At 35.9% G+C, this 20,488-nt stretch overlaps 3 protein-coding genes across 3 annotated transcripts; 1 reads left to right on the top strand and 2 right to left on the bottom strand.

The window, feature by feature from the left end:
- The first annotated feature begins 46 nt into the window (after window positions 1-46).
- On the top strand, window positions 47-982 carry LOC113332721. The gene has a single exon (XM_026579232.1). It carries the CDS (start codon window positions 358-360, stop codon window positions 955-957), a length of 600 nt encoding a protein of 199 aa, XP_026435017.1. The 5' UTR covers window positions 47-357; the 3' UTR covers window positions 958-982.
- Window positions 983-1,127: 145 nt separating this feature from the next.
- On the bottom strand, window positions 1,128-3,802 carry LOC113332720 (F-box protein At3g26010-like). Its single transcript, XM_026579230.1, has 2 exons — window positions 2,265-3,802; window positions 1,128-1,480 (listed from the first exon to the last, which is right to left on the bottom strand). Exon 1 carries the CDS (start codon window positions 3,600-3,602, stop codon window positions 2,268-2,270), a length of 1,335 nt encoding a protein of 444 aa, XP_026435015.1. The 5' UTR covers window positions 3,603-3,802; the 3' UTR covers window positions 1,128-1,480; window positions 2,265-2,267.
- Window positions 3,803-18,981: 15,179 nt separating this feature from the next.
- Window positions 18,982-20,303, bottom strand: LOC113332790 (gamma-interferon-responsive lysosomal thiol protein-like). Its single transcript, XM_026579301.1, has 5 exons — window positions 20,294-20,303; window positions 19,982-20,100; window positions 19,788-19,838; window positions 19,285-19,377; window positions 18,982-19,182 (listed from the first exon to the last, which is right to left on the bottom strand). Exons 1-5 carry the CDS (start codon window positions 20,301-20,303, stop codon window positions 18,982-18,984), a joined length of 474 nt encoding a protein of 157 aa, XP_026435086.1.
- Window positions 20,304-20,488: the final 185 nt, after the last annotated feature.

Raw genomic sequence — 20,488 nt, 5'->3', positions numbered from 1 at the left:
CAGATGGGTTTAAGCTAAAGGGAGTCTAGGATCTGTTAGGGGCTTCTATCTGAATCAGCTCTGTCCTCGTGTCATGACACGTGGTCTTAGTCAAACAAGTGCACGCGCTGAAAAACCTGAGACAAAAATGCGGGGAGGAGGGTGTGAAAACTCCAATCCAAAATGTTAATACTCAAAGTATCTCAAAAAGACAGAAGACAAAAGCAAACTCAAAGTATTTCATCCAAGTCAAAAGTTAAAGTTAAAACCAATCTCTTGATTCTTTTTCTCTGAACCCTGAACACACTGAAAAATCTTCCAAAGAAACTCTCAAAAACTTCTGATTCTTCAACATCATCATCATCAACAACAACAATAATGGCGAATAATAACAAACAGCAAAGAGCAGGTCCTACGAATCTAGCATCTTGTATAATAGCAACAATTTTTATAATTTCTATATCAATGATAATCTTAATAGTTTTCTTTACTCTTTTCAAACCCAAAGATCCAAAAATTTCGATTAACGCAGTTCAGCTCCCGAGTTTCTCACTGTCTAACAACACTGTTAACTTCACTTTCGCTCAATATGTTTCGGTTAATAACCCCAATCGTGATGTTTTTACTCACTTTCATTCTTCTCTTGAACTAGTTTATTCTGGTAATCAAGTTGGTTTTATGTTTATTCCTGCTGGTACAATTCAATCTGGTCGTACTGAATTTATGTCTGCAATGTTTTCTGTTCAATCTTTTTCATTAATTTCTTCTACTCCGATGATGACGTTACATAGCCTCAGTGGTGATGATGATCCTGGCAGTGGGTTACCTTCTGAACATACTTTTGAGATGGAATTGAAGATGAAAATGGCGGGTAGGGTAAAAATTCTGAAATTTTTCACTCATCATGTTGAAACTGAAGCTAGTTGTAGAGTTGCTGTTTCTGCAAATGATGGCTCAGTTTTGGGTTTTCATTGTTGAATTTAATTGTTTATTAGTTTATTTATTCAGAAGAGTATATACAGATAGATTAACTGAACCCGCAAATGTTGAAGCTTATTTTCTTTTCCAAATTTTTGACAGAAACACTAAGTGATATATGTTGATTAATAAAAGGAAAAGTGCATGGTAGCTTGGTCATCTTCCAACACTGAGCAAAGAAATTCCAACTTAATTATGAAAATACTTAACAAGACCACAACGCATACTTGTCTGCAGCCGCATTCCTGGCTCTATTTACAGTATAACAAAACAACAACACCTTTAACAAACATACAGACTTGGCAAATACACGACCGTTCTGCCAGTGAACAACCTGAGTGGTGTCGTGAAGCCAGTTCATCAACTGCTTATTATCTTCTTAATAGATGATTTGTTAATTAAGATGCCCATTGAAGAGCATACAACCCCCATGCTTTTGCTTGAGCTACACTATTTGCACGTATGTACCTTCCCATTGCTCCCACAAATTGCCCTGCATCATTCCGAAATAGTATGCCGATACCTACAAAACTCTGATTCTGTAAATGTTGATTTTTTATAAAACACAAATGGAGGGACAGTCCATTGCAAATTTTGAACCCTATGTGGCTGCAGAAAAAGGTTGTAGAGTGTGGCAGAGTAGCTAAACAATGCAAGTGATAGTAGTGGTGAATATGTTGTGCAAAAATTGAAACATGCACGCTGAGAAATTGGCCAATATGGACAAACAAATAATGGAACAAACAAGATAAAAGCCACAAATGACTTGAGCATGACCATATCAGTGCATCATAGAAAAGAATAACATTATGCAGGTTGTAGTCTCATTCTTGCTGCAAACTGAAATGAAGAATACAACTCAAATGGTATTTTACAAACACTGATCAGGTACACTCCAACATATAGGATTCAATATCCTGACAGGTGTGTATGTGATGTCTGGGGAGTTAATATATTTGTATACATTTGAAGACATATGATGCAAAATACAGACAAACTAATATGGCTGAGCCAACAAACATTCTATGAAACATTCTCATTACCCTATGCCAACACAATCAAAATTATTATAGGATCAAGAAGCAAAAGTAACATTCCGATGAAAGTAACATTTATTAGGTCTTTTGGTTATAGAGGATATGAAATACCTTCACATGCTTCCGGGGACTAAATTTGTAACTTCAACACCTTTAATCAAAATAATTTTTCTCTAGCTAAGATCGATAATCTATTGAAAGCAAGAGCTAATACGAGAAACTACATATGTGATGGAACATTAACAAACACACATTTATATACATACATACCCATTAAACTTTATGGGATCCAGAACTATCTTCTCGTAATCCTGGAATTGTTGTCGGCATTGTAGTAGACAGAAACGGTAACACCTCAAATCTATAAGAAGATAATCGACCATGGAATTGAGAGCTGAGCGAAAGCAATTCTGATCTACCAGTAGAGATGTTGCACATTAAAATGTATTTTTCGCTCTGTAAGAACACAAGACATGTATCCATCGGACTGAAACCTAAAGGTTTCATATGCGTGATCCTCGTGTTGTCCCAGTCATAACCTGCTAACATTTTAATCAGTTCAAGGTTATGAACTAATTTCCAGGACCACTGTTCACTTGACTCATCCTTTTCCATCTCTAGTAACCAAACACTAAACTTCATCTGTCTACCATCTATTCGCAAGTAAAAGATAAACCCTTCTGACTCAGTAAGACATGATCGAGTTGCGGTGACTGAATTATGATCATCTTCTTCTTCATTCTTCGGTAAATCAATTAGGTAGCATTCACCACAACCACCCACATTGCTCTTGAGGTCGTAAACCATGATCTTATTTCCTTCTATAATCCAATACAAACATCCATTTTGATCACCAACTACCTTCCTGTTGTGGTCGTACAACATAGTGATTTTATCTGAGCACAAAACCTTGTAATTTTTCCACTTACCTGTATCAGAAGAGAATATTCGAACATAGAATTTCTTTGTTGATATCCTTATTTCTGGTAAACGGACCACTTTGTAAGCTGTTGGAGTAGAGTTTGAGGTCGATGGCGATTCACATACCAAAACATGAGAGTCATCGTCAGAAACACTATCATCACAATCGGGTAGCCAAACCCATTTTCTGGTGAGTGGATTACAAATGAAGAACTGGTATTCATTTATTACTGGGTGTGAACAACGACAGAGAACCAAACCACAGCTAGAACCTAAAAGACATAGTTGTGTTCGCATGCTTTTCGGAAGGAATTCAAAAGAAAACCCTTGATGGATATGTTGTTGATCAGATATGAAATGATCAGAGGAATCACTATGTAAGGAAAATACGATTGGAAATGGACGAGGACGACGACGGCGGACAGCCCGAAGTCTATAAAAGAAAGTGCATACGTTCAATGTCCTGTTAATAAAATTAGGGCTAGAGAGTCGAGAGTACCATTTTTTGGAAAGGAGCTTCAATTGAAAATTTTGTTTTAGAGAAAGATGATTAAAGATCTCAAACATTGTATCATCCGATATGTGATCTATGACATTGATTTGATTCTTTCTAATTTCTCGAGTTTTTGGTTTCAATTTTCTCTTTGAAGAACTACTAGAAGAAGGAGAACCCACCACTGTTTTCATGCCTGCAAGAGTGAGCTCTTAATTTCACCCCCTATACGGTGTTAAACCAGGGATATTAGAATTTGGCTCTGCAATCAGAAAAATTGAGATTGAGATCGACTCGACTGTGGTGAGAAATAACTGTCGGGCTTAAAGTAGTATATGGAAACTGGAAAGGCGCCTTTTGCCACTCTCACGTTGCTTGGCACTTCGGGTTTTGGTTAGAGCATGGGCTATGGGAAGTACCCCAATAAGACTAACTATGAAGGAGCACTTGATCAATCGAATCCGTCGTTGGGTACCCATTACCCGGAACCGGACTATGTGGATTCGGGTTCGATTCTGGGTTCTAAAGTTGGACCCACTAACAACCTAAGACCCGACGGATAATTATTTGATTGGACCCGAATCTTAATGGGTCCAAATGGTAATATTCGTTAGGTACCCGATTATTCTTTTTTTAAGCAAAATTATAAATATTTTGCTAGTTTTGGCTTTAATTTTTTTTCCTTTTCATTTTTTTCTTATATTTGGTCATTATTTAGTACATTAATAAAAAATAATAATTAATTTTTATAAAAATTATTAAGACTCAAGCCAAAAAACGAAAGATATTAAGTTTTTTAGATTTCTTATAGTTTTCCTGATACCCAACGGGTACCCGGATTTTTAAACGGGTCCGGTTCTGGGTCCACAAATTTAGGAACCGGGCCCGACTTTTATAAGTAGGGTCGGTTCCGGGTCCAGTGATATCCGGGAGGACCCGGACCCATTGACAACCCTAAGTGATCCCATTATAGGGATGGAGGAAAACACCCTGTCTAAAAAAAACAATTCAAAAAAGAAAACAAAATCTAAAATGGCCTAAACGGGGGACTGTCTGCCGTCTGAGGAAAAAAAATTGTACAAGGGGACAGTCCCCTGTGTAGGGTAAACGTATTTGCGACACGGGAGTTAGTTTTCCGTGTAGCCTTTTTTTCACACTGGAGATAATCCCCCATGTAGTGTCCGCTACCAACCACTCCTTCGCTGGAAGGAGTGTATGAAAGAGTTGAGGGAAAAAAAGTGTTGTAAGACCCTCATAGTATGAGCAAATTAGCTCTAACTGGTAGTCACTCCTTCATTTTGAAGGAATGACATTACTCATGGGATTTGCTCTTAAAATCTTGAAGTTGTTGAGGTGAATGAGGTCGATTCCCGGATAATATTGGCCACATGGAGCTTATCTGTAATCAGGATAACTGCTTGGCATAATTGCCTTCAACTGCAGGTTTATGTGGGTTTTGTTATTGTATCCAAAATATGGATGATTAAAGGGACATGGTTGAGTTCCTAAGCTAATCTTTAAATAAGTGTAATAGTCGATACTCGATTAGTATTGACTAAGTCCTGTCAATTGTTAGTTCTGTAAGTATGACAATGTAATTTAGTTGTTAGTTTTCAGGAGAAAATGTGGCCTATGATTTGGCATATTCTGGTACTATATAAATGTCAGATATTCATTTGGAAATTAACCAAGGATATCTTTCAGTTTCAGCAAGATTTCGGAAGTTTGAAAGAATGGAAAACACAAAGTGTCAGATGTACAATCAATGTCTTGAAACTAAAGATCTTCTTCTGCTTCACTTCCATTTTGACAGGCCATTGGTTTGGAATATCTAATACAATTTTCCAAGAAGCTTTAAAGTTTAATAATATCCAACATTGGATCAGTTCTTGGACTAATAAGGATAATTTGGTTTCTAATGCCATAAAGGAACTTATCAATACTGCAGCTGTGAGAATATGGCATATCTGGAAGAGTAGATGCTCTGAAGTTTTTGATAAGAAAAACCAACATCCAACTATTGTAGTCCAACAGATTCACAAGTTCTTTCAAAATAATAGTATTAGTACTTAATCACGTACTCAACATAGTAGAAATCACAGTCAGATGCCTAGAAAAATCACTAAGAGATCATGGATAGCTCCACCTAATACTTGGCTAAAACTTGATATAGATGTTCCTATATTCCTAACTCTGACAAAGCTGGTATTTCTCTTGTTGTACGGAATCATTCAGGTTCATTCATGATGAGAGCTTTAGATGTTGATTAAGCTGAGGCTTTTTGTCTCTTAAATTGTTTCTGATTGGATCAAAGATTGAAAAAAAAAAAAAAAAAACATGATCATCATAGAAGGAGATAACAAAGACGTTGTGGAGGGAATTGCTAAGGAAAATAAAAGTAGGTTGTAGGTGGGAAGACAATCATCTTATGGATGAATGTATGATTTAGTTAGGAGTCTTGTTAAAGTCCAGTTTAGTCCCAGATCTTGTAATCAAGTTTTCGATGCTTCGGCCAAGTATGCTAGAATAAAGGATTATAATCAGGTGTGGAAAATCAATCCTTCTAGTATCATTAGTACTTTAATTCTTAAAGATAGATGAAGTATAATTCCAACGGTATTGAGTTTAGTTTGAGATATTCTAGAGTCCAGATATAGCAGTTGCGTTTTTTGGGTTTGAGCCTATCTGCTCCTTGCCCCATCTGAGTTATGTTTGTTTGCTTGTGTTGGTGAGTTTATGTTTCTTGAGAAAAAAAAAACTTGTTTAAAGGAAACTTTTATACAGACAACAAGTGGTGATATTCCTGGGTTGTCTTCGGCAAGATATGGTCTTTAGTTTTTTTTTTTTAGTTTTTTTTTTATAATAAAGATCATTTCATTTATAAATCAAACTAGGGTTGCACATGGGCGGGTATGGGCGGGTATAAGCTAAAACCAACCTCGCACCCACATACTGCGGGGTTTTTTTTCATAACCAACCCCGCACCCACAAACAGCGGGGGGGTTTTGTTACCCGCCCGCTACGGGTTGGGCGGGTATGGGTTTAAACGGGTTTAAACCCGCTTTATATTCAAGTATTTAGAGTAACTTCTATTCTCCTTGATTAAGTGAGAAAAAAAAAACCAAAACCCCCAAAATATTCATATCTAGGAAGTTCACAGATGAAGATTAAGTGTTGAATCTGTTGATTTTTCGATTGTTGTCGATTTCTGGTGAAGATTCGAAGTTGTTGTTGTCGATTTCTGGTGAAGATTTCTGATAATTGTCGTTCGTAGGTGAAGAAGAAGAACTGAGGAGGAGGAAGAGGAGAGGCCGAACAGAAAGAAGAGTGTAGAAAGTGAATGAGGGTTATCAGTTATCCTATCTACTAGTATTAGGGTTTCATAATGGACGACTAGGATTAGTTTTATCTAATGGTATATAATCTGCGGGTTTTTTGGGCGGGTATGGGCCGGTATTAGCTTAAACCAACCTCGCACCCACAGACAGCGGTTTTTTTTTTCATAACCAACCCTGCACCCACAACGGGCGGGTATGGATTAAAAACCCACAGACTTATCGGGTACGGGTGGGTTGGGTATCGTGGGCGGGTCTTGTGCAGCCCTAAATCAAACTGTTACAGAGTTATAATCCTTTTCCAAATCTTCAATTAGAAAACTTGGGGGTGAAGACCATTCATCATTTGAGTTATTTGTTCTAGCATGCTTTGCTAAAGTATCTGCACAAGAGTTTGCATTTCTCTTGACAGATTTACATAAATTGAGTTAAGTTTAACTGAAAATAAAAACTAGCTTCCGCTGCTACCATCCCTCCATATTGGCGACTGAATCGGAGTTCAACTCGGAAAAAAAATTCTTCGTCAATCTTGTATTCTGTGCAATCTAGCATTAATCTCAGGTGAAATTGTTGAATTCTTACATCATTCATCATGTTCTCTGGGTTTATGTGGTATTAATTCAGGTGTTTTATAATGAATACTGGTTCTACAACATCATCTGCGTCTGCAAAAATATCTTCAGTTAAAGGAATAAAAATTCCTTCGATTGAACTACCAGATGATTTATTTGAGAAAAGTTTAGATCCATGGAGGTTTTCTCTAATTGGTAGATTAAATTTACAGAAAATCAAATTTATAGATGTTGTAATAATTCTTCGAAATCAATGGAAATTAGTTGGAGAATGTAAACTAATTCCATTAGGTAGAGGTTTCTTTACAATTAAACTGGATAATGCTACAGATCGTGATTACATCAAATCTCATATATGGGAAGTTACAGATCAAGTATTGAAAGTCAGAAATTGGGTTTATAATTTCAGACCTACTAATCAAAGAACTTCTAAGGCTTTTGTTTGGGTGAGATTTTCAGGTTTAGGTCTTGAATTCTGGAGTGAATCAATCCTCTTTAAAAAATGTAAGGAAATTGGAACCCCAATTAAGATCGATGCAGCAACAACTAAATGTGATGTTGGATATTATGCTAATGTATTGGTTGAAGTTGATTTTTCTTTTCCAATTCCAAACAAAGTATGGATAGGAACTAAATATGGGGGTTTCTTTCAAGAAGTCTCTATTCCAGACTGTCCAAAATATTGCAGTACTTGTAAAATGGTAGGACATTTTATCACATAATGTAGAGTGGAAAAAGCAAAGAGCACTACAACTAATTCAGAAGATCTTCATACTCCTCAACAACTTAAAGCTTCTCCATCATCACCTCAGCAGCCTAATTCATCTTCAACAAATGACAAATTTGAAACTATACCATTGAATAAACCTTTTGATATTTGTGACAGATCAGAATGTGAAGCTAAAGATTCTGTTATTCATACCATTCATGTTACTCCAACTGTTCAAGTTGCTCAAACTAATGAAATTGGTAATGATGGAAGAATTAGTCCTCTTGAATGTGTACAAGAAGATAATATTCTTGAAAATACTGAAGTACATAATGAAGTGGAAGTTGGTGTTTTAGAAACTCCCAAAGTCAAATTTATAGATGGTAAAACAGAGAATATTTCAGATGAAACAGTTAAGGTTACTTCATGGTCCAAAATGGTTGAAAATAAGGTGATTAATTCTTCTTCTTCTACTTCTCAGAATTCACCAGGTGCAGTAAAAAGTGGTATTCCAGTTATTGTCAATAACAAATACAATTTCAGGAAAAATCAAGGTAAGGGAGGAACCAAATATCCTCCACCACCTAAATGAAGATAATATATTGGAATATTCGGGGCCTGAGAAGACCTAGGGCTCAAGATAAATTAAGGTATTTGGTTAATCAATTTAGTCCATCTCTTATTTGGATTGCAGAACCATTTTTTTTTTTGTAATGCTTCATTTTGCAGTAAGTTGAATCTCCCTGGAATGCAAAGCATGGTGATTCATAATTCCACTTCATCAACAAAAGGTAATCTATGGTTATTTTGGAATAGTTCTTTAGCTACTCCTCAAGTTGTTTCAATTTCAAGTCAAATGATAACAGTTAGCATTGGTGATGTATTAGTATTTGGTGTTCATGCTCATGTTAAAAAATGTCAAAGAAAATTCTTACGGCCTGAAATGGAGATCATTAGTGAATTTCAAAAACCATGGATTGTGCTTGGTGACTTTAATACAATTACCTCACCTGATGAAAAAGTTGGAGGTAACATAAATTCAATGTTAGACTTTATTCACTGTCTAAATGCATGTAATTTACTACTAGCACCTAATACAGGGCAACAATTCTCTTGGTCCAACTATCAACAAGGAAAAAAGAGGATCTTATGCACTCTAGATATAGTTGTTTTCAATTCATTATGGTTACAAAAATATAGAGATTGGGGGTATAAAGTCGGCTTAAGAATTGTATCAGATCATGCACCATTATTGGGAGGTTGTGCAGGTATACCTAAACCAAAAAATGTTCCTTGGAGATATCAGAAAATGTAGATTGATCATCCATCCTTTTTATCAGAAGTGAAGAAAGTTTGGTCAGAACCCATAATTGGAGATCCTGCCTTTATATTCATGCAGAAACTTAAAAAGTTAAAAAAATTCTTAAGTGAATGGAATTGGAGTGTTTTTGGTAATGTTCATACAAAGATTAAGGAAGATGAAGATAAAGGTAAAAGTGCAATAGAATTATCTGACAAAAATCCTTTTGATGAAAGTCTTATGGCTAAATTGGCTGAAGCTCAGAATGAACATGCAAATAGAGAAGTACAAGCTAATACTCTTATGAGACTTAAATCAAGGGAAAAGTGGATTACAGATGGATCAGCAAATACTGGATACTTTCATGCTAAAATGAAGATTAGACAAGTAAAAAATTCAATCAGTGAACTAGAAGATAGCAATGGAAATATTATTTGTGAGCAATCACAAATTGCAGACTCCTTAGTTCAACATTTCCAACAGAAGTTTGAATCCCAAAATGTTAATATTTATGATGATTTGCTTAATGTCATTCCATCAGTTATTACAACTGAAGACCAAGCAATGTTAGAGTCCATTCCAACTATGGAAGAAATAAAGCAAATTGTTTTTGAAATGGATTCGGATAGTGCACCTGGTCCAGATGGTTTCTCAGGAGGCTTTAACAAAAGTTGCTGGGAAATAATTCAAATGGAATTAAAGGAAGCAATTCAATTTTGCCGGAGAAGGAGATTTATCCATAAAGGTCTTAATTCAAACTTCTTAACTCTTATTCCAAAATGTGCAGGAGCAAAAAAGGCAAGTCAGTTCAGGCCAATTGGTTTAAGCAATGTACTGTTCAAAATATTCACGAAAATCATTTCTGTCAGAATGAATGGTCTTATGGCAAAATTAATCTCTCCACAACAGGCAGCTTATGTCAAAGGTAGAAGCATTCAAGAACAAGTACTTCTAGCTTCAGAGATGGTGAATGAAATGAGGAAAAAAAAGAGAGGAGGTAATGTGGCTTTTAAACTAGATATCTCTCAAGCTTATGACTCTGTAAGCTGGTAATTTCTTTTTAAAGTTCTGCATAAGTATGGTTTTTCCTTAACTTGGTGTGATTGGTTATTAACAATGTTTAAATCTGCTAAATTGTCAGTCATGGTCAATGGTGGACCATGTGGTTTTTTCTCAATGAATAGGGGACTTAAACAGGGTGATCCACTATCCCCTATTTTGTTTATTTTGATGGAAGATGTGTTGAGTAGAAATATTACAAGTTTGGTAAATACAGCGCAGATAACTCCAATGGTTGTTAGAAATAGAATTTATCCAACACACTTGTTTTTTGTTGATGATGTGTTCTTGTTTTGTAATGGAGCTAAAAAGACTTTGGATTGTCTCTTTAAGTTGCTTGAAAATTATCAAAATAGCTCTGGTTAGTTCATCAACAAAGCTAAGAGCAAATGTTTCATAGATGGTACTACTTCAATCAGAAAGCAACAAATTAGCAGAATGGTTGGTATGAATATCTCTTGTTTTCCTGATAAATATCTTGGTATCATTCTAGCCCCAGACAGAGTCACTACTGAAATGGTTTGGCCAATAGTGGTAATGCTTTAAAACAAACTTACAGCTTGGAAAGGGAGATTATTATCATTTCATGATAGACTTATTCTTGTCAAATCAGTATTGTGCAGTTATCCTCTATATAATATGGCAATTTACAAATTGCCATCTTCCATTATCAAAATTTGTGAAAAGTTAATAAGAAATTTTTTATGGTCAGGGGATGGTGATGTTAGAAAGTATAAAACTCTATCTTGGAAGAAAGTATGTGTACCATATGATGAAGGGGGTTTGGGAATTAGAAGGCTAGAAGTTCTTAACAGAGCTTTGCTTATGAAAATGATGTGGAAATTGGTTTCTTTTTTAGATGAATGGGCTCTCTTTTTTACTGCTAAATTCAAAAATAAATATGGTATCTAGTTCTCAGGCTGGAAGTTATCATCAGTAAGAGCAGGATTACAATGGGCTTGGATTGCATTACAAGAAGATATTACATGGAGTGTTGGCAATGGAGCTGATATCTCGGTGTGGTTTGATTCATGGTATGGTTCATCTTCTTTAATCCATGAGGTTGGTTATACAGAGTTTTTTCATAATAATATGCAGTTAAAAGTTCAGGATTTAATTATTGGTAATGAATGGCATATTCATCCTCAATTGCAACAGTTCTTACAGATTGATAACTTGCATATTATTCACAGTGGAACTGATTCCATAATATGGAATTTACATAGTAGTGGAAAATTTAATACTGCAATGGCAGTGGAGAAATTAAGATTCAAGGAACATAAGGTAGATTGGTCTTCTCATATATGGAGATATTCTTTGCATCCAAGTATTGCAAGTAACATTTGAAAACTGTTGCAGGGAATTTATGTGGATGATGAAATAAAAAGAAAACAAGGATATGAAATGCCTTCCAGATGTTGTGTGTGCAAATCAGAGCAAGACTGTATGGAACACACTCTGTGGAAATGTGAATTCAGTGCATAGATTTGGGACTGGTTGAGAAATATCTTCAAATTTTCAAGGCCTTTCTCCTTTTCTGATGTTTTTTCTGCAACAAAAAATCATAGTCCAATCATTAAAGAGGTGTGGATAACTACAGCTTGTACTACTATAAAGGATCTTTGGTTTCAAAGAAACAAAATCTTCTTTGAAGGAGGTAATGTTCATGTACACAGTTTCAAAAACAGAATTCTGAAGACAGTTCAAGCTAATAGTGCAAGAATGAAAGGAGCCAGATGGAACAATGACTATGAAATTCAGATTCTCTCTTTTTTCAAAATAGGATTTTAATTAGTTCCTTGTTTACTGTAACATTTTAGCTATCCTTTTTGTTTCCTTCTTTTTGCTGTTTGTTTTTGAGGGATTATAGTAACTTTTGTAACCCTTTTGTTGGTCAATAAATGAGAAAATGTGATTCAACAAAAAAAAAGACTTAAGTTTAACTAAAAAATCATGAACCACATTACTTGTAGTCCAACTAATACTAGAAGATGAGCCATTAATGGCTGACACATTATTACTACTATCTGATTCCAAATGCAGCTGTTGAATTCCTTTTGTTATATCCCACTCTATTGCTTCCAAGGCTGATAAGGCTTCATCTTGCTCCTTATCAATTGTTGCTACTGTGGTGATTTTTGTTGCTCCAAATTCACCTGCAAAATTCCTCAATATCAGTCAAATTCCTGCAATATTTGAATCATCATTGTGATCAAAATAAACATCATTATTTATTTTCTCCCATCCATCAGTTGGACATTTATAACATTCAGAAAACTGATTGTTGGACTTTCCTACACAATCAAGTTCACGGACTTTGTTATGTAGACATATTGATTGTGGAAGAGATAAGAGAAACTATATATCTATATTGTTCTAGGATCTTTAATTAGATCTACTTACAATTGTATTAGGTTTTTTCCATACAGGTTGCCGAACAAAAAAGTTGGTGGTGTACACAGTACCCTCTCATTTTCACAATTTGCCTCTAACAGACAAGCTTATTTGATTTCCCTTTTGATTTTTTAATCTAGGTTTGGAAATCTGTTTGTAATAGACAAATTCTAATAAACCTCACAAATACGGAATACTTACATTCAGTTAGCTAAGAAGCATGGACTACTAACCACCTCTCAAGAACAATCCAAACAAATCAGAGAAGAGTTTAGATATCTATCTTGAGGAATCATAAAGTCTGAGACGAAGAGAACTTTGTGATTTTTATCTATCTCGTTCCTAATCTGAGATTACAAAAACCTCGAAGATCAATAAGAACAAGATTTGGATACACGAACTATCACGTAAAAGATAGTCTGACCAGGATTCACGAATCCCTAATTGAAATCTTCAAAGTAGTAACATAATTATGTAGGAAACCTAGGTTGCATAGGACGAATCTAGCAAGCAACTATACGACACAAGAGTGCTAGGGATTAAGAAATCATGTGGCAAAAGTCTCTCTATTTATAGATTTTGTAAGCACCATGTACTTTCAGATTCTAGGTGGGGTTGCTTGGAATTCAAGCAAGCACTTTCTCAGTTTGGATAAAATTATTACTAGGAATCCATGTAAGTGTGTGAGATGTCTGCCAGAAATTACACATATAATAATATGCATTATGGTCCAGGATTCTGGAACCGTGCACAATGATGGTTCATGTTGGTACGTATGCCTATAGAATCTACGAGCATAAGTGGTGTTAATAATACTCAAGACTTAAATAGGGATGCACATACCCGACCCAACCCGCCGACCCTACATGTACCCGACCAAAAATACCCGCACCCGATTCAACCCACCTAGGCATGGGTCAACTATGGTGAGGCACGCCAGAACCTACCTATCTTGGGTCGGTTGCAGGTAGAAACTTCCGTCACCCGAACCGACCCACCCACCCGCCCAAAACTAACATAGGATTCCTGACCCTTAGTTTATCTAATTCTAACCTAGAATGAATTATCACAGTCGTTGAATTGATGAATAAAATACCTAACCTAATCGCATTTTTCACGAAACCCTTCTCTTCCACGGCCTCTTCTATCCTTCTCAGACAGACTTCATTCTTTTTTCATCGCTCAGTCTCAGATTCGCTTTGTGGATCACCGGCATCACCGGAAGCAAACCAATAAAGGAAGGTAAGATTAGGAACCGCTGTAAACTTGTAATTTTTTGATGATGTGATTTCTTGTAATTTTCAATTTAGGGTTTATCTGTTTAGGGTCTTGTTTTTTAAATTCAGTTTGGAATGAATTGGTATGATGTTAGAACTCACTAATGAAGAGTTTAATCAGTAGATTCTAAGGATTCTTTGAGATGCTTATTGAGAAACCCAAATTGGTTTTGCTTATTTTACTGATTCATTGAGATAGGTAGATGAGACGAATACAACTTGTTTGTATAAATGATAATATCAGGGAGAAGTCTTACTGTGGACCTCGTTGTTAATGTTTATGTGTTTTTAGAGGTGTTATTCTTCTAAGCTGTAACAATGAGTATTTGGAATTACTCATTTATGTTCAGAACCAGTAGTTTGATTTTAAATTTTAAATCAATCTCAGTTCTTTAGTACTTTCAAGCTGACAACCTAGTTGATTTATTTGGTATTTGAACTAAGTCATGAGTATGGAGTTCAATTGAGTATGGTGTTAGTACTTTCAATTGTTGCAAATATTCAATTGAGTATGGTGTTAGTATGGTGTTTGATTGTGATGTGTTTTACCGTTGTAACTTGTTTCTTTTGTGCAGGTTACCATGGTTGAAATCTCAGAAGATGATTGTGCTTCTAATCTTCCAATTATAAATGGACTGGCATCACAAATGGGACCTCCCCCTCCACGTCCACCGCGTTCTGGACAAGTGCATGGACCATCAACAGGGACAGGGAGTACCGCTGGCTCATCTACACCAGCTTCTGAACCTTCACATGCTTGTGCCGCAGATGAAGCATTGGCTAATAATCCTAATAATGGTGTGAAGAGATCAAAGGTATGGGATCACTATGATATTTATGAAAATGGTGAGACAGCGAAATGTAAATATTGCAAAAAGGCAAATTACAAGATTGGTAAGAAAAAATTGGATGGTAAGAAACATGGGACTTCTAATCTCCAACATCATTTGGATAAGTGTCAGAAGTATAAGAATGAAATGAATGAGGCTAGAGCTGACGGACAACAAACACTTGACTTCCATCCTTGCAAGCTTGGTGAGGAACCACAATTGGTTGGGGTGTCTTTTTCTCAAGATGCGTGCAGGAGAGTGATGATTAGATTTATTGCTACCGATGAAATGGCTTTTAGAATTATTGAAGGTGAAGGTTTTATAGCTTCCAGATTGTGGAGATTTATGTGTCTTTGAATGTGTAAAGGTTTTTATCCCGTATGATAGTACTTGCTGTTGTTGTGGATGGATAAACTAAAATGTCCATTTCGCTTGCAGAGATATTTTACTTGTTTCAAGAAATTCATCTACCCTTTCATTCATTCTAATTGTTCATTTCGCTTGCAGAGCTATTTAGTGACCTTGCTGCTTCTTCCATCATCATAGATGATTGATTCATATTGGCTTAGACAAGGTAATGACGCCAAGGGTCATTGTCAGTAGCTTGATCTTTCTGAGTTCATTGTTTGTCTGTTTCATCTTTGTTATTGTAACTAATTTACATACTTCGTTTTATTTCAGGCTTTCAGGGCATTCAGAGGTAAAACATCCACATATTTTCTGCTGGTCGCTTTATATGATATTAAGCTTTAGTATAGTAGGCAATACTCAATAGTAATGCACTCTTTTATCTTTTGAGCTTTGAACAATTGAACTTTGTTCCTTGTTATTGTTAACTTTATCACTTTGGAGTTTGCAACTTTGCATCAACTTCTTACTTCTCTGGATTTTTATTATGTAAACACTATTAAGTAAACACTTTCTAAATCTGTAATGTCATTTTATTTTATGGTTGGTAACCCACCACCCACCCGACCAAACCCGCCGTAATGTGGGTCGGGTGAAAACCGACCCATGATGTTGGGTCGGTTGCGGGTGACAACTTCTATTACCCTCCATCATTGGGTTGGGTGGTGGGTGAGGCCAAAACCGACCCAAACCGACCCATGTGCAGCCCTAGACTTAAATCATAATCCCCAACCTCATGAGATTTTTTGAAAAAAAATTTCTTTGAAGCATCTACGAGAGTTGTAGCAAATCCGAACATACATGTTTAAAACAGTTCGGGAAGTTCTGCTTAAATCCGAACTGGATTGGTATGCGTACCAGGTATGCATACCTATGGACAGTCCACGAACTCGGGCTATAAGGGTACGTGTACCTTGGCCAGTCTGCAAAATCATATCCTAGGGGTACGCGTTCTAGGTATGCGCACCTCCCCCTCATTCCCGAACTCATATCAATAGGGTACGCGTACCGGCTTTGCACACCTATTCTGTTCGCGAAATTCATACTGTTATAAAAACTCTCTTTAAAGGATTTGAAACATTCCCAATAGACATATACAATAAATATCATTGCTTGGGAAATTTCCAAATGATCAACTTGAAACAAGAATAGCTTATGAACAATAAATTATTCTTAACCAAGATTGTTAAGGATCTAAGAACACCAATTACTTGAATCATATTTCGAGAGATTTATCAAGATAAACTTGACTCGAAATTTCTTCTTTACAATAGTAAATCTGCTAAAATCGTATGACATAGTCTCATAAGATAGAACGATAAATGATGGTCAGTCTTCAGATACTTCTTTGTTGATGAAGTTCTCGCAAATGTCTTCATTTGTTCTTCAGTCTTCAATTTTTGAGGGTTATTCAGTGATGCCTGATATTCAACTACCATACTCTAATCCTAGTCTGAAACTTGACTTTAGTATACTAGAATCAAGATATAGTTTTGTGCATATAACACTGACAACAATATTGAGATAGCAAAACTTGCAAGTTCGATCGAGCAGTGCTGTAACAACTTATACATGCTTCAACCGCTACGGTTTTAAACTATCCTGGGTCAGATAGGTCCGATTCTGGTTCACATCATTGATCATTATAATGTGTTGCTTTTAAATCACCTACCAGTTTTGGATGAAATTAATCCTTAAAGTACAATGTTCCACTACTCTCTATGGTGATTCTCTTTAACTGACAAATTAATCATCATGATGTAGCATGCATTATAAACGTGTATTCTCTATTATTAGCAGTAATACCTCTTAATCTAATGGTTATGAAGTTTGATGCGTTACCTAAGCTGTTGATTTCAGTATCGATTCGGTTTTCTCGGTTTCGGTTCGGTTTTTCAGTTCTGACCAATTCTTATGCATCCCTAGCTGGGACTCGTTATTTGGTTATGCCTATTTAAGTTGTTTTCAACTTTTCATAGGAATTACAAGTAAATCCGATCGTCCGAAAAATAAACGAATTAAAATGATATTTTTGAATAAATCAGTCGATTTTATTAATGAAAACACCTAAGAAATATAATTAGTCGAGTTGCCTTATTATTTGGTTATGGTAATCGCACCACCTAACCAACAAGTATAATAATCAAAGTTATTTCTTTTAAAATGATTTTTAACTAACGGGCGGAAAAGTCGTCGTAAAAACCGCACTACATGAATTAGCCGGGGATGTGAAGGGTTTTCCCATTGGATCGAGATCGTCTGTGCCACTGCGCACATAGGCCACATCCAAGCAGTGGCACAGACGATCTGGACCCTTTCCCATTGGCCTATTTATGCTTCAATAATGCACCATACACTTTGGGATTAGCATGTAGCTACTTTTGATCCCCACCATGGGAAAGGTTTGTGAGTACACTGTTTTTATGTAGTGTACATGGGTGGTCTATTAAGAATTTTTGTTTATACTTTTTTTATTTTTCTTAACTTTCAAAGGTCACGTGGGAACCACCTAAAATTTTAGCTAGTGAAACAAATAAGCCACTAGAAAGAATCTTGTCAAGACAAAAGGGGGTCTGGACTGGAGCATTATTCGTCGGGTGTGATTCATGTCTCCTCCCAAGCAGCTGCTGTCAAACTGAAATGAGAATCAAGATTGAGATTTCATCAGAGAGGTACAGATGAAAGACACAAATAGATGGGTTTGGTGTGAATGGAAATTATTATTGCTGCCGGCAATCGCTCTGCGTTTACTAGCGACTAGTGAGTGATGAATAATAGTAATAGTACGCCTCCTTAATACCAGTTCGCTTTGACAATACATCTGTTTTTACACATGAACTTTCCTTGCTGGTACTTCTGGGATTCAGGGTATGCTAATTCAAATTTCCATCATATTATCTTTTTGCAGTCAGAACAAGAAATATCGGCAATAACATACACGGTAATCACGTTAGTTTGCTTCGGTTTTGGGGCCAACAAGTATATATGTTCATGGAAAGGGAAAATAAAAAAGCTCGCCCTCCTGTCTGCCGCATACAAGAGAAGTTTCAAACACATATATGAACTTACAAAAACTAAAACATCCCATTCTACTAATTGAACCCAAATCTAAACTGCAAACTGCATGATTTACCAAGAAAATGATGATATTAAATGAAAAGGACACCATGTTGTCAAGACTCAAGTAGCATAATTTTCTTGATGGCACCATGTAACAGCCAAATAAGAAAACTGCAGTTAGTCACTGCTAATATACCCAGTGGTCCCATAATCATTTAATTTGTAAATCAGGATGATAAAACTATTGCCTTCCGAAGATTGCCATGTTTTACTGATTTAATGGTGAACCAGAAAAGATGCACTAACATAATTTTGTTAAGCATTTGTTAGCAAAATTTAGATGAGACTAGAAAGTTTATGAACCATATTATTCACCAACTAAATGAGATATGTTCGTCGTAAAAATGAACAGTAAAACCAAGATCAGTTATTATTTCCTACTCCAACAAAGCAAAACAATACCATTACAGAGCCAAACATTTCTTCACAACTACAATTATTTTGGATAAAGTGTCAATAGTCTATAGGACATTAGAGTTGTGTAAACATTAAACACAAAGGGGTTAAATTTGGTTGTTGCATGAGCGATGATGTGCTTGGAGGCTGGAGCAGTGTTGACACTTAAATGATCAGAACTTCATTAGGAGCCTCCATGTAGTCCCTGGAGGCTTGACTTTAGCATTTGGAGATGCTTCATTCACATAACAAACTTCCTGATTCGAGTTCGATTTTGCTTCATGGTTGATATCCGTTGTGGGTTTATTACAAACTCTAGGCGGAGGAGTACCTTTGTAGGCATTGCAGACAGCTTTTACGAAGTTATCATAGTTCTGCAAAATAAATATGAAAAAAATAAGTCAGTTTTTAAACAACGTCAAAAATCATTGCTTTCGAATATGAAGATAGCCAGACCAAGAATTGAGTGAACTTACATCATAAAGTGGCACTTTATTCACAGCCACCCAAGGAACATATTGGTGAGAGGGGATAAGAGCACTAGTTTCATTCGCATATTGTAACTCAAGCTGCAAATGCAAGTCAGAAGAGTCAGATACATAATTAAGCTTGATCTCATAACCTGAGACCCAATTTGGAAGCGTCAAAATTTTTTAAATATGACTTTTGTATCAGCGACACCCCAGTGGAAAGAAATACAACACGAGAACAGATTTATACCTTTAATCCTAACCCACTGCTAATACAGTTCATAATAGGTCTCACGCTGAACTCTTTTTTTTTCTAAGACAAGAAAACCATTGACTAGAATTTCCCTTCAAAATCAAGTCCTCCACACAATAAATGAAACACGAATGCATCTCCTGCATCAAAAATTCATCGAATCGGATCAAAAGGTAAGCCGAATCAAAACTACCATTTTTTATATATAATTCACAGGTTGAGAAATCAAAACTAGTCTTACCACATCATGTCATACATGAATTGCACATGCTTCCACTTGATTCAGCAAGCACTCTTCGTGTCCGTGCTGAAAACATTCCATCAAGAAAAAAAAATCAAGTTACGATATGTATGTCAAAGTGAACCAGAAAAAATTCCTTAACAACAAACAAATAGGTAAATTCAACACTTGAACTGCTTAAGAGAAAGAAAAGAGAATTAAAGATATACCTGGCAGATGATTGTGTTGTTTTCTCCAACCATAGCATTCCCATATGGAACGAGCTTGAGATCCATAATGTCAGTGATTCCGCTTGTGAATATCTTTGGGAAGTTATTCACTATGAAATCTGTACAACCAGGACATAATGTTTCATAATAGAGAGCTAGAGAAACTTTTGTAGGTTTACTACTAGGTATAGGTATTGATGTCACAACTGCAACAACTGAAGAATTTACGGTCCCGACTTGGGTCAGTTATATTTAAGAATAAACTCCATATTGGAATAAGTCATAGTTTTTTCTGGTCCTGTCTTAAGTTACCTACCTCCATATAAGAATAATTGACATCATAATATAAATATATAACACTTGTCATAAATCAAAGTTTAAGAAGAAGAGATTCTTGTAACAATATTACAAGTTTGTTTGCTTCAAAATGAATTTTTTTGAATTTTTACGCACAACTTAATACGAATATCTTCATACTCATTTGATTTTATTTGTCAATTTTCGCTG

The sequence above is a fragment of the Papaver somniferum genome, unplaced genomic scaffold (assembly GCF_003573695.1).
Source record: "Papaver somniferum cultivar HN1 unplaced genomic scaffold, ASM357369v1 unplaced-scaffold_132, whole genome shotgun sequence".
In the NCBI taxonomy this organism is placed as follows: Eukaryota; Viridiplantae; Streptophyta; class Magnoliopsida; order Ranunculales; family Papaveraceae; genus Papaver; species Papaver somniferum.
This window is presented reverse-complemented; position numbering and strand designations above follow the sequence as displayed.

Excerpts from the sequence above, each read along its gene's own strand:
- LOC113332721 (XM_026579232.1), top strand. The coding sequence starts at position 358 with ATGGCGAATAATAACAAACAGCAAAGAGCAGGTCCTACGAATCTAGCA.
- LOC113332720 (XM_026579230.1), bottom strand. The coding sequence starts at position 3,602 with ATGAAAACAGTGGTGGGTTCTCCTTCTTCTAGTAGTTCTTCAAAGAGA.
- LOC113332790 (XM_026579301.1), bottom strand. Across the intron at positions 19,839-19,981 it reads ACAACACAATCATCTGCCAG|CACGGACACGAAGAGTGCTT; the intron begins GTATATCTTTAA and ends GAATGTTTTCAG. Across the intron at positions 19,378-19,787 it reads TGGAAGCATGTGCAATTCAT|CTTGAGTTACAATATGCGAA; the intron begins GTATGACATGAT and ends TTGCATTTGCAG.